Below are 12,609 nucleotides of genomic sequence, written 5' to 3'. Positions count from 1 at the left end.
AGAATAAAGTGGTGGAATGATTTTGGAAACCTAACGAATGGCCAATATTAAAAGTCACTGATAGAACTGTTGATAAAGTTCACTAAGAAACATATCTGTGAAAATGTTCTGTAAACTTTACAGTACCAATTATGGTCTGACAAACATGATCACGGGTTCAAAAGTCACCACAGGATATATTTTGTATGTTGCAGCCAATAAGAATGGCAACACATTCTCATCAAGAGATGTTTCCCTTTTGGTGTACCAGCTCTGTCCCTAATTGAAATGTAACTGCTGAAAGCTAGTAACAGAATCATCTTTGGAAGACATTGCAGAATTACTCAACAGTCTCATTTTTCTTACCACCTAATTTAAAAGGAAAAACTGTACATGCTGAAATATATTTCCTCATCAAAATATTCTAGTATAGAAACATCACCAACTGATGAAAAGTTAACAAAAACAGCTATTATTTGATCCAACTGGTCAAGCTTGCAGTTATTAAATAGTAATAGAAAAAAAGGTAAAAAGAAGGCAGAACACAAGACATTAATACACTGAACAATGCATGTGTCCTTTTTTTAAAAAAATTTTTTAATGTTTTCTTTATTTCTGAGAGAGAGAGAGTGAGACAGCATGAGCAGGGGAGCAGGGAGAGAGGGAGACACAGAATCCAAGGCAGGCTCCAGGCTCTGAGCTGTCAGCATAGAGCCTGACACGGGGCTCAAACTCACAAGATACAGGATCATGACTTGAGCTGAAGCTGGACGCTTAACCGACTGAGCCACCCAGGTGCCCCACAATGCATGTGTCCTATTCTCCTTACCTATCCCAGCGGCCTCATTATTCATATCTCTATGGCACCTTTTGAGGCCATCAGTGCTTTTCTGGGCTATCTTTCCTAGCCGCGTGACCAGTGTTTGGGCAGCAGCCAGTATCTGTCTAGGTCCTGGAACATGAGCGACCCCAGTCATCAATCAAGTCCTGTTGCTATCTCATTTGACACTGCTATTTTCAAGGACAAATCCATCCTGGGGACAGGGCTCAGCTGGACAAAGAAATCCCAGCTTTCTGACGTTTTGTCTTCTGGTCATAATACAAGGTTTACCAGTTCAGAGCAGGAAGGACAGTGTGGGACAGCAGGTCGGGGGTGGTACAGGGCACCGCATATTTTCTGTTGGCCAGATGACTTGGCCTCCCGGCAATCCTATGTTTGAGTGTTTTAGTGTTTTAGTGCAGAATCTATACATTTCCACCACATTTAGGTTTTTGAATCTTTTGTATGCATTTAGTCTAATGCATTTTTGTTTGTTTGTTTGTTTGTTTGTTTATTGGTTAAGCACAAAGCAGTAATAATCCACCTTCAATTTTTCTACTTGCTGCCCTCATCTTTGGGCAAATGGATTTAAAATAAATAAATAAATAAATAAATAAGTTTAAAAATATGATTATTTTAAAAAGTTTTTTATAGTGTTTATTTTTGAAAGAGAGTAAGAGAGAGAGCATGAGTGGAGGAGGGACAGAGAGAGAGAGAGGGAGACACAGAATCCAAAGAAAGCAGGCTCCAGGCTCTGAGCTGTCAGTACAGAGTCCAATGTGGGGCTTGATCCCACAAACCGAACTGTGAGATCATGACCTGAGCCAAAGTCAGACGCTTAACTGACTGAGCCATCCAGGTGCCCCTAAAATCTGATTCTTATAAGGATCTTGGAAATAACACTCAGAGGACAAACAACTTATAGCTGGAAAATCGTTAGTACCAATATAAGTAATTTTCTGTTTAAGAATACTCATTCAAACAAGGCTTTACAAAAATAATTCACAAATCTAAAAATATTTGTGGGGAAAAGGTGGGTTTCAGCGTGTGACTCAGCGTACTTGTCGCCTTTTTCTCCTGGCCTATCTCATCTCCCAGCTCATCTTTTCATTTGCTCATTCGTTAAGAAGACGGTAGGCACGCATGTTTTCCATCTTCATCACCTTCACATTGGTACATGATTTGTGATTCTTACTATAAAAGTGCAAACATAAAATTCAACCTAGTGAAATAGTTTGGAGTTTGTTACAATGGCATTTCCTTGTAAATGCCTTCGAAGAGCCTGCCACGTATAAGACGGATTGACAGATCGTGCACTTATTCAACTAACATTTATTAAACCCCTACTATGTGTCAGGCTCAGGCACTGGAGACACAAAGTAGACAGACAAAATTCCTGCTCTACAGACAGTAGGAGTAATAGCATAAGGCAACTGAAGAAGATGATGAAGGAGCCAATTTTCAAGCGGTGTGATCATGGCGATGAGAGGCACTTGCCAAGGAGTCTTGAGAAACGTAAGGAGAGACATTTCACTTGGATTCTGAAGGTGACAGGGAGTGGGGGAGAGTTTGGAGGGGACGTCTGGGAATTTGTGGCTCTTGTTCTAAAGTCTTAGTATCATTGCGGTAATTAAGTAGGTAAAGAATAGGAAGGTGGGGGTGTAATTTCTATATGGAGGTGATGCATGTCTGTGGACAGAGAGACTACAGAGCACACAGAACTACAAATATTGGTATGTCTGGAGCAAGACACGAGGCTGGACAGGCAGGCTGGGGACTCAGTCCAGAGAAACAAACCAGAGTGGAGTCTCATATCTGACGTGCAGCTATCTCACCCAGGGAAAGGACACTCCTCCTGCAGCTCTGCACCTGATTCTTAGCCAGGGTGACTGCGTACAAAATGGACAAGGTCATCTGTATATTCCACTGGTTCTCATTGCACCCTCCAATTCTAGACTGAACCAACTACAAAAGACTACATTGTTACTGCTTCATGGAGAAACAGAGAAATAGAAAACTTTCAGGGAACTTGGGGTCAGCTAACCCAGGGTACCTGGTCTAATGTATCTTCTTAGAAAAAGATACAAACATAACCACAGCCTAAGACACAGGCCACTTGGTCAGACTCTGATCCATATAGCTGAGGGCTTATTTCTGGGAAAAGGAAAAATGATTTGGGAACAATTTGATAGTGTTTCATCCTTGAGCCTTGAGATTCTAGAACCATCCCGTTTCCCATAGTAATCTATTCAGGATCTGGTCCCATTTCCTCCCCTAAGTTCACTTTTCAGTGAGAATTTGTATTTTCAGTGAGAATTAACTCTAAGTTCTATAAATTAAAACATATGTTGTCTAACATGCACAATTCTTCACATATCATAGATTACTTTGTTCATAAAAATATTTGTATTTTAAAAAAATATTTGAGATACAGCTTAAATATAATAAACCTTGCAGACTTAAAGTGTTCAGTTTGATTAGTTTTGACTTACAGTAGCACCCCAATACTATCATCTCTATCAAAATTCCAAACACTTTCATCACCTCTCAAGTTTTCCACCCTCTTCATCCCTTTCCCAGGCAGCCAGTGATCTACTTCCTATCACCCTGGATTGCATTTTCAGAATTTTATAGACATGGAATCACACAGTATGTGTTCCTTTCCTCTGGTTTCCTTCACTTAAAATCTGTCTCTCATCTTTAAGAGATTCTTCCCTCTTGGCTGAGGTTCAGTAAAGAGCATGATAATCATGATGATTCCATGGTAGTGCTTACCAAAGCATGGCTTGAGGAGCACCTGCTTTATAATCACCCAGGGCCTGGCTGAGATGTGCTGATTTACCTCTCCCTAGAACCCAGACATCAGAACAGCCAGCATGTGTGGGCATACTCAAACTTGCAGTTTAGTTCAGCCTCTTAGGGAACAACGATTCCTGTTTTGGGGTCTAGCTAGCTATTCTTCTAAGTCTTTCTATTGTATGTTTTTTCTATTTTTTAAAAAAAGATTTATTCATTTTTAAAAGACAGAGAGAGACAGAGGGTGAGTGGGGGAGGAGCAGACAGAGAGGGAGACACAGAATCTGAAGCAGGCTCCAGTCTCTGAGCTGTCAGCACAGAGCCTGACCCGGGGCTCAAACTCACAAGATACAGGATCATGACTTGAGCTGAAGTTGGACGCTTAACCGACTGAGCTACCCAGGCTCCCTGGTCTTTCTACCCAGGCAAACCTTAGTTCTTTAGGCCACAGCAGGACCCAGGACTTTAGGACAGAGGTTGTAATAATTTTCCTAGATTTCTTTGTGTCTACGTTTAGAAGCGTGGTCTGAGTTACTTTTCCATACAGTACACACATTGGGAACTTTCCTTCTTTTGCCATTTTGCTATCTATTTTCAAGTCTACCATTGGGGTCAGACTCCAGTGAAAGCAGTTCTGAGAGTGACTAAGACTCTTTTATCCCAGGTGCAAAATCCAGTAAGGTGCCAAAAAAAACCCCCGATATAATCTAGGTGCCCCATATTAGAACAACAACAAACAAACAAAAAATCAAAATTAAGGCAAAATAAATTAAGGCAAAATAAGAACAAAATATCAAAATATTAAATAAAGTCAGGACCTGTAACATTGCCAGACTGAGCCATACTGAGCTTGAAGCAGAAAGAAAAAAGAAAATCAGTGATCCTATCTTTTAAAAGTTACTATTTATATTTTATGTCCAACATGAGTGCCTTATTGCCTCAGCCTAGCCCTTGCCCAGGCCCACCTCCACTTGATATATTTCACTGTGCAAAAGGCTTTTTGCTGTCCTGAAATCGCCATTAGAATGTTACTTCTGGCCCAGCATTTATAACGTGCCGCAGACAAGAAGAGCTAATTCAAAGCACTCTATCTAGACACATTAGACATTTCCTACTTTCCCCCTTGCTCGTAACCACAAGTACAGCCATTCCCAGACAAACACATAAACACTGGTCACCCCCAGTCCTGAATTTTTAAAAGAGCCTCAACCAAGCATTCAAAATGGGATGTATTCATGGTGTATCTGATTACACGTGCCTTCAGCATGAAACTAGACCTATCTTACCTAAATAGACACACAGAAACCATGGCTCTGATTAATGTTATCATTTAAAATGCATACTGTACCTTTCATAGCAGCTAATAACATTTGAGAAAAATCCGTGTGTGAAAATAATCTGTATTAGTAAATGAGCTCCAACTGAACAGAAAATATGCCCAGAAACTGTGGGGTGTAAGGGCAAGGTTCTGCATGCTTCAGTTCATTTTTTAAAGAGAAAGCATGCCATATAAAGGACCCAAGGCTTCTACTCGCTCTCAGAAAGTTTACTTGGATGTATCAGTTTTACTGAAAGTGAAAGCACTCATGTTTAGCTATATAAAGACTTAAGCTATCTGTTATGCATTAAAGAATTTACAAGGCACAATGGCATATTAGAGCTGGTGATAGAAGGAGAACTCTGGCCTTCAGTGTCCACATAGAACAACATACAAATTAGATGGGACTAGGGATACATTTAGGGTAAGTTTGTCACCAGCCACAACAGCACAGTGGAAAGGGAAGGCATAGGTTCTGGAGTCTAACAGAACCAGCAGGAAAATTTCAGTTCTTCTCTCTCCCAGCTGATTGACCTTGGCCCCTTTCTGTCCCTGTTTGCTCAACTGTGAAATGAGCCTACTTTGCAGGGTCACCACAAGAATGAAGTGGTGGACATCAGGCACAGGCCTGGCCTTGATTAAACTGTAGCTGCTATTATCACCACCTCCAGCACCACAAGCTTTATGATGTGTTTGAAGGTTATCTGATCCTGGGACAGATCAATGCTGGAGGTTTTCAAGGAAAGGAAACAAAGTTTGTAATTATTTATGTGTGGGGTGACTATGGGAGAGGGGCGGGGGCCCAGACGTCCTGTTGAAAGGCAGAATCCACCCTCCTTGTCTCCATTTTTAGTGCCTAATTGTAGACATTTCATTCTTATAATAGTTTGGGAGAAAAACTGGGAGTGATACCCCTTTACTTTATTATTTTATTTTATTTTATTTTTAATTTTTAATGCTTTATTTATTTCTGAGAGAGAGACAGACAGACAGCATGAGCAGGAGAGGGTCAGAGAGACAGGGAGACACAGAATCTGAAGCAGGCTCCAGGCTCTGAGCCGTCAGCACAGAGCCCGACGCGGGGCTTGAACCCACGAACCGCGAGATCATGACCTGAGCCAAAGTCGAACGCTTAACCGACTGAGCCACCCAGGCACCCCTACTTTATTATTTTAGAGAGGGAGAGAGAGAGTGTGTGTGAGGAGAGGAGAGGGAGAGAGAGGCAGAATCTTAAGCAGGCTCTATTCTCAGCATGGAGCCTGATGTGGGGCTTGATCCCATGACCCTGGGATCATGACCTAAATCAAAATCAAAACTCAGATGCTCAATCAACTGAGCCATCCAGGTACCCCCAGAGTGACAGCCCTTTAAAAAGAGGCAGTTTTCTTGCCAGAAAAGGGCAGCTGATCACAGTCCTGATTGCTACGTACAGTTTTGTTCTTGATATTTTAAAAGATCCAGAAAAGGGCTTCAAAAGTTCACCCAAAGTGGGTAGAAAGTAGGTGGTGGGAAGAAAGGCTGCAAGAGAGTTAGAGTCATTCACTCCAGACAAGACCGGGTTTGACGGATTCCAAATGTGTGAAGTGGTGCTGAGGCCACTGTGCCGTCCCTCTCCATCCATAGAAGGACTCCCATACTCAGTATTTTTTCTCAGATCACTGATTTCCCTTCCTGAAGAAAAGGTGTCACCTAGATGACCTTGTGAGGCCCTTCTTAAGCCTTTGCACAAATATGGAAGAGCAGAGACACCTGGTTCATCGGTGTGGGGGTGGGTTGCAGCTGCATCTGTTTAAAATGAGGCTGAGGTAGCTTGGTACAGAAGGAAGAGTGGGAGCCAGGACTCAGGCAGAGGTGGGTTGGAATCTGCCTCTGAAACTCACTCTTGGATGAGTTACAGAGTAAAAGAACTCAGCTCTGTCCTCCCCTGTAGCACAGAGATAATCTCTGCCTTCTAGGGTTCCTGAAAGGATTAACTGAAATGTTGGCAAGGCACCTAATAATTTGACTGGCACATATAAGCCTTTGATAAATTGGAGCTATTATTTCAGTTGGTTGAAAAATGGGTTGAAAGATTAACACCCTTCTGCTTGTAGTTATACCATACTAGGAAAATTGCAAATTCTAGTAGGCAGACCGACGCCACCATGGCCCCCAGGATCCATGCTGCAAGCACAGTCTATCCATACCAGACAATGTTTGAGGGGACAACTTATTAACCACTGTGGTCCTCAGGGGCAGAGGACACTGAAGACGAGGCCTAAGGCATCTTGGTATAACTCTGGTTTCTCTTACTGTCACCAAAAGAATCACATGAATTATTTTAAAGAGGTTCCAAACGTACTTCCAGGTATAAGGAATATATCACATCCCACTGACTTGTCATTCACACCAAGTACAGTATGAAACATCTGTCAAAAAGCAGGTTTGTAAACCAAATGGATTGTCAGAAATTGTACCTAGGATTTTTTTCCTTCACGAATAACACAAGCTAAAAGTGGAAGTGATTGAGAAATTAATCAGCTCTTGCAAAGCAATGAAATACAGTGACCAGAACCTTATACCAAGTCAAAGGAACTTCTATCACTATCAGACTTGTCCACAAAATGCAATTTTTTGGTGTTATATCAATGTGGAATTGCATAATATTTAGTATTTACAGATACATGCTGGAGGCTGAGGCAGAATAGCTCTGGTTTTTGTTCTTTACCCACAGTGCAATCTGTGGCAGGCCCCCTGTAAGGCTGTGGAGAATAGGAGACGACAGAGGAAATACAAGGTACAAACATGCACATAAAGCAAGGCCCATGGAGGGCTGGGTCAGAAACATGGGAGTGTTTCCTGAAGCCCTTCTGTGTCGTTTGGAGAATCAAACTTGGCTTGGAAAACACATCCTGTTTCCATCAAAGGGGGAGGAGGTTACAGCTGATAGAAAGAAGCAAGCATGACAGACAAGGGAGCAGAACGATGCAGTCTGAACTGATGCGGTCACATGAAAGAGCGGCCTGTTTTTGTTGGGCGTAAACAAACACAGGCCTGGCACGTGGTGAAGTGGCTCCAGACACACTGGGAGCTGGACGAGACCCAGTGTGGATGCCTGTCAGTGTGAGATCTGTGAAGGCCATCATGCCATTAAATCAATCCTCAGCAGGAATCTCATACAACAGTGAAGCAGCCCTTCTATTACTCAAAGATAAACGTTATATTGTGGGGCCAAGTTAAAACTCATTTTTTTCAACTGCACAACATTCCAGTGGCAAAATGCCACTGAGCCAGTGAAATGGTCCAGAGCAGTTAAACCTAAAACCTCAGTAAGCTCATCTCTAGGCCCATCATCTTCAGACAGCTTTTTGGAAGGGAGGGTACAAAATGTCCACAGAAATCCATCACATCCACCTTTACTTTACTTAAAATCATCATTTTATGATACTTTCTTACAACCGTAGATATTGCAAATCCGACTGTATGGTCTTTAAATGACACTTTATTATTATTGTTTGTATGTGTGGAATAATTGGACAAAAGAAAAACCACAAAATCGCAACTAATATAAGAATCAAATACACCATGGAAAGAAAAAAAATGATAAAGCAGGATATTCAAGGAGATTAAAAGTATCTACAACCCTGGAAATTAACCTCAAAAGTCCTCATTACCAAGGGGACATTAACATTGATGTTTTACTTGCCATATTCCCCTTTCTGAGTCCCCACGAACAAGCTGGTCTAAGTGGCAGATTCTCTCAGGCTGTGAACCTCTCAGGAATAGGACAAACCCTTTCAGCAGTTTATTGAGTAGTTCAGACCACGCGGATAAGTGCCAATAAAGTCTGCTCAGAGCCTTAGAGAGCTACCGGCTTGAAGAAACAGAGATGTGGGGGGCCTGGGTGGCTCAGTCAGTTGAGCATCCGACTTTGGCTCAGGTCATGACTTCAGGGTTCTTGGGTTCAAGCCCCGCATCAGGCTCTGTGCTGACGGCTCAGAGACTAGAGCCTGCTTTGGTTTCTATCTCCCTTTCTCTCTGTCCACCCCTGCTCGCTCTCTGTCTCTCTGTCTTTGAAAAATGAATAAGCGTTAAAAAAAAAAAAATAAAAGGAATAGAGGTGCTTTCAGAAATGCTTATCTCAATGCCAAGGAGTAATTCGTGTGCTTGGAGTATATGCCTAATCCAATCCTGCAAGGTAACAGGACATTTGAGGTTAATGAGGGACAACTGATCCATGACACCTAAATTCTAAACTTAAGATAAAACGTGTTAATTTACAATTAAGAGGTAAGAAAATCTCTTCCTTATCTGGGTTTTGATAGCTTATAACACATTCATCAAGAGAAAGACCTTAAGTTATGGTGGAAGAAGAAGTTGCTAAATATTTTAAGGCACTTTGACCACGTTCCTAGTCTTATTAATGTCCTTCTAGATTTACTAGAGGGATTTCACTTGGTTTTTCCTTCTTCTGGAATTTTGCTTGATTTTTAATGTAAAATAGACTTTAGTGCTTCCGTTCATTTTGGAAACGTGCCTTGTGAAGGATTTCAGAGGTATTTTTCTTTCTTTTTTAAAATGACCTTCAAATAAAAATAATAGACTTTTCAGATAACAAAGCCCAAAGCAAAAAAACATCAGACTCCACTAATATGGTCAGAAAAAGACCAAAGAGACCTTCTGAAGTGGGGTGGCCAAGTGCTAAAATAACTTAAAACATTTTAGAAAAAGGTAAATAAAGTACCATTCAGGAAACCTTCCATCAAAGCAGCCAGAGGAGGAGAGCACACCAGAAACTTCTAGCAATCATCCCAGTTTGGCTAACACTGGTGGTTTCAAATGAGGGACTTCTTGGGAGGGACCTAGCATCAAGGCAGACTGCTTTTCTTAACATCAGAAAACAATGCCATATTTTTCTTTTTTCTTAAACACAGTGCAGAACCCAACACTCACATTTCAAGGCCATGGGATGTGGCTTTTGTTGACCTATGAAACAGCCGTCAGCTTGGGAAAGGAAATTGTACTCAGGCTCAAGCACACTGCCCTGGTCTTGGTTTACCTGCCATATGCAAAACGCCTGTCTTTGTGATGATCGCCAAAAGTATCCCAAAGCCTGAGAGAAACGCTCACTTCATCAACCACATCCCGGGAACGCTCCAGGACCTGCAGGGGAGAGAGCGCAGTCCTGCTCAGTGTCATTCAGAGGCTCCTCAGGAGAGGACATCCAGGTGAGACTCCTCAAATCTTCCTTGACCCACTTGCCTTTAGTTTCGTCATTTCATCTTACAGGACTTGAGCGAAGTCCTAATTCTCCTCCTGGAATCACATGACTCAAACCCTCCTCATTCAAGATACTGTAGCCATACTCCTGAGTTTGCATTTCACTTTTGTTTTCTCTTGTGGTACTAAAAACATAAGCTTTCTCTTGCGTGCACAAATTACCCCTATTCCCTTTTAAAATCTGACTGGCAATAGCAGTGATGAGCCCGTAGGAGCCTAAAGAAACTCTGTACGTCTTACCTCCTGGCACACTCGGTACTGGTCAATCGCCCACACGGTAGGCACGTGGGTGGCCAGCAGCTGATACTGTGTTAGCGTCGTATTACACGCTCTGGCACAGATCAAGCGTGTCTTCCCCACGGCGTTGTCTCCCACAACCACACACTTGATGGTTTCAACGTTGGGTCTTTCGTAGTCCATGTCAGTGTCCATTTATAAAACTCTGGAAGAAGAGAGTTACAGAGCAATCGGAGGTGAGAGGGGGTCAGGCTATTTCCCCTTTGTCCGGGCACTTCTTCGGAGGTGCCCAAGCATAAGCAAAAAGTTTGGAAGTTCATACTAAGCCTAACTGAAACTCAGGTTTTCTATTTATGTCTCTCACAAGTGCAAAAACACAGCCAGATTGTTATTTTGACCCCGAACGGTTTATGCCGGTTAACATGTTATTTTCTCCTTGGTTTTCTCTAAACACAACCTGCCTACTGAAAATCCATCCAGGCAAGTGAGAGTGCTGGCACACATTTATAGTTCACTAGCTACTCATGTTGACCCACTAAAGAGACCAGTCACTTGCAGGTTTAACCTTAGACACTGGGGCACGAGTAGCCTTGGCAATATTAGTGCCCATGCCATCTCAATCTCCCAACGACTCACTCTCTCTCTCCCCAAAAAGCAGTTTCCTGCATGTTCTATACCATCACGGCGACTTAGGGAAGGCTCAAAAGTGCAAGCACAGAGGATTAGCCTACTTCAAAGATGAGTAAACTGTCCAACTGAATTTTGATACATTAATAAAATTAATTTATATTTATTCATCTATTTTTATGAATCAAATTCATAAAATGATATTCTTAAGAGGGGCACCATAAAGCAAAGTATTTTTAAAAATTCTCTTTCTCTCTGTGTTTTCGTCAAGAAATCTGGAGCATATGGTAAAGAATGATATTACCAGGATGAGGAGCTAGTTTGGAATCTTCCTGAAACCATCAAGAAAGGTTTAAGAGGGTTGCTGAGTGAGGGGTCAAAAGGAAGAGGAAAAGCTGCTGTGAGCTCTGCTTCCCCAGTAGCTGGAACCTCCCTAAAGGGAGAGTAGACTGCTTCCTGGCAGCAGCAGGATGGCTGGCCAACCAGGGGATTCTAAGGTTTTAATGAATTATAATTGCCCTTTTGAGGAAGTCTATTGTTTTTTTTTAAATTTTGTTTTTAAAGTAGGTTTCACCCCAGTGCAGAGCCCATCACTGGCCTTGAACTCAAAACCCTGAGATCAAGACCTGAGCTGAGATCACAGGTAACATGCCTAACCAACCAAGCCACTCAGGCACTCTGAGGAAGCCTACTATTAACAGGAGAAAACTGGTTTGGATGGTCACTTTTAATGAGCCAGTAACAGTTTTAATGGTAAAGAAATTGCTCAGGATAAGGCCTGATACATAACAGGGGCTCAGTACATGTTTGTTTAATTGAACTGATTTGAGAAAAATGATAGTTTGGATAATATGAGATTAAGAGTATAGAGGGAGAGTCATAAGAAAGAATATTAAATAGAACGAATCCTTTTTCCCACTTAGGACCATCTGAACATGAGACTGGCTCCTGTAACACCATCAGAGGAGGTGTTGAACCCGAGACTGGAGACTATTTGGCAAGACTTGAGTGGAGTGATTCAAACAACAGATGTGTGGTGAGGTCAGGATCTGGTCTGTAGTTCGTATACCATAGAGAGGCTTAAAATAGACAGATATCTGTGCCCCACCTGGCAAATGCAGATTCTGAAGGTCTGGAGTGGAGAAAGACAGGCTTAAGAAAAACTTTAATTCTGATGATCACCCATGGGTGGTGACTCCTCAAACTGATCTCTTCTAAATCTAGTCTATGGTTTTATTAGTTCCCTACTTCATAGTATAATATGGCAAAAGCCTGACTTTGGCATCAGATTAGTGGTCCTGCAATACCTTCCAGAGAACATTTAGCAAAGTCTAGAGACATGTTTGGCTGTCACAATGGGGTTGGCAGAGAAGCCATAGATGCTTTGAAACATACTATAATACAAGGCACAGCCCCCACAACACGGAGTAATGGGGCCCAACCATCACAGTGCTAGGGCTGAGAAATCCCTGCCTTAGAGGAGATGTGAGTTTGAATCCTACTCTCCCCATTTTCCAGTCATTTTGTCATTGGGCAAGGCATTTGCATTTTCAGCCTCAGCTTCTGCATCTTT

The 12,609-nt window shown here is 42.1% G+C and overlaps 1 protein-coding gene across 8 annotated transcripts in view; it reads right to left on the bottom strand.

The window, feature by feature from the left end:
• Positions 1-12,609, bottom strand: part of RHOBTB1 (Rho related BTB domain containing 1) — a 120,373-nt gene that overhangs the window by 26,611 nt on the left and 81,153 nt on the right. For 7 of the 8 annotated variants that reach the window (XM_077778550.1, XM_077778552.1, XM_077778551.1 and 4 more), the window contains 2 exons: positions 10,413-10,614; positions 9,952-10,055 (listed from right to left, as the gene is read on the bottom strand). In XM_077778550.1, the coding sequence (XP_077634676.1) occupies positions 9,952-10,055; positions 10,413-10,604 (296 nt within the window). In that variant the 5' untranslated portion in view covers positions 10,605-10,614. Of the gene's footprint in view, positions 1-9,951; positions 10,056-10,412; positions 10,615-12,609 lie in introns of those variants that run through there. The other variant, XM_077778555.1, reaches the window with a different exon arrangement.

Source organism: Crocuta crocuta, unplaced genomic scaffold (genome assembly GCF_008692635.1).
Source record: "Crocuta crocuta isolate KB4526 unplaced genomic scaffold, BGI_CrCroc_1.0 scaffold167, whole genome shotgun sequence".
In the NCBI taxonomy this organism is placed as follows: domain Eukaryota; kingdom Metazoa; phylum Chordata; class Mammalia; order Carnivora; family Hyaenidae; genus Crocuta; species Crocuta crocuta.
Note: the sequence above shows the minus strand (reverse complement) of the source record. Positions and strands in the feature narration are given on the sequence as shown.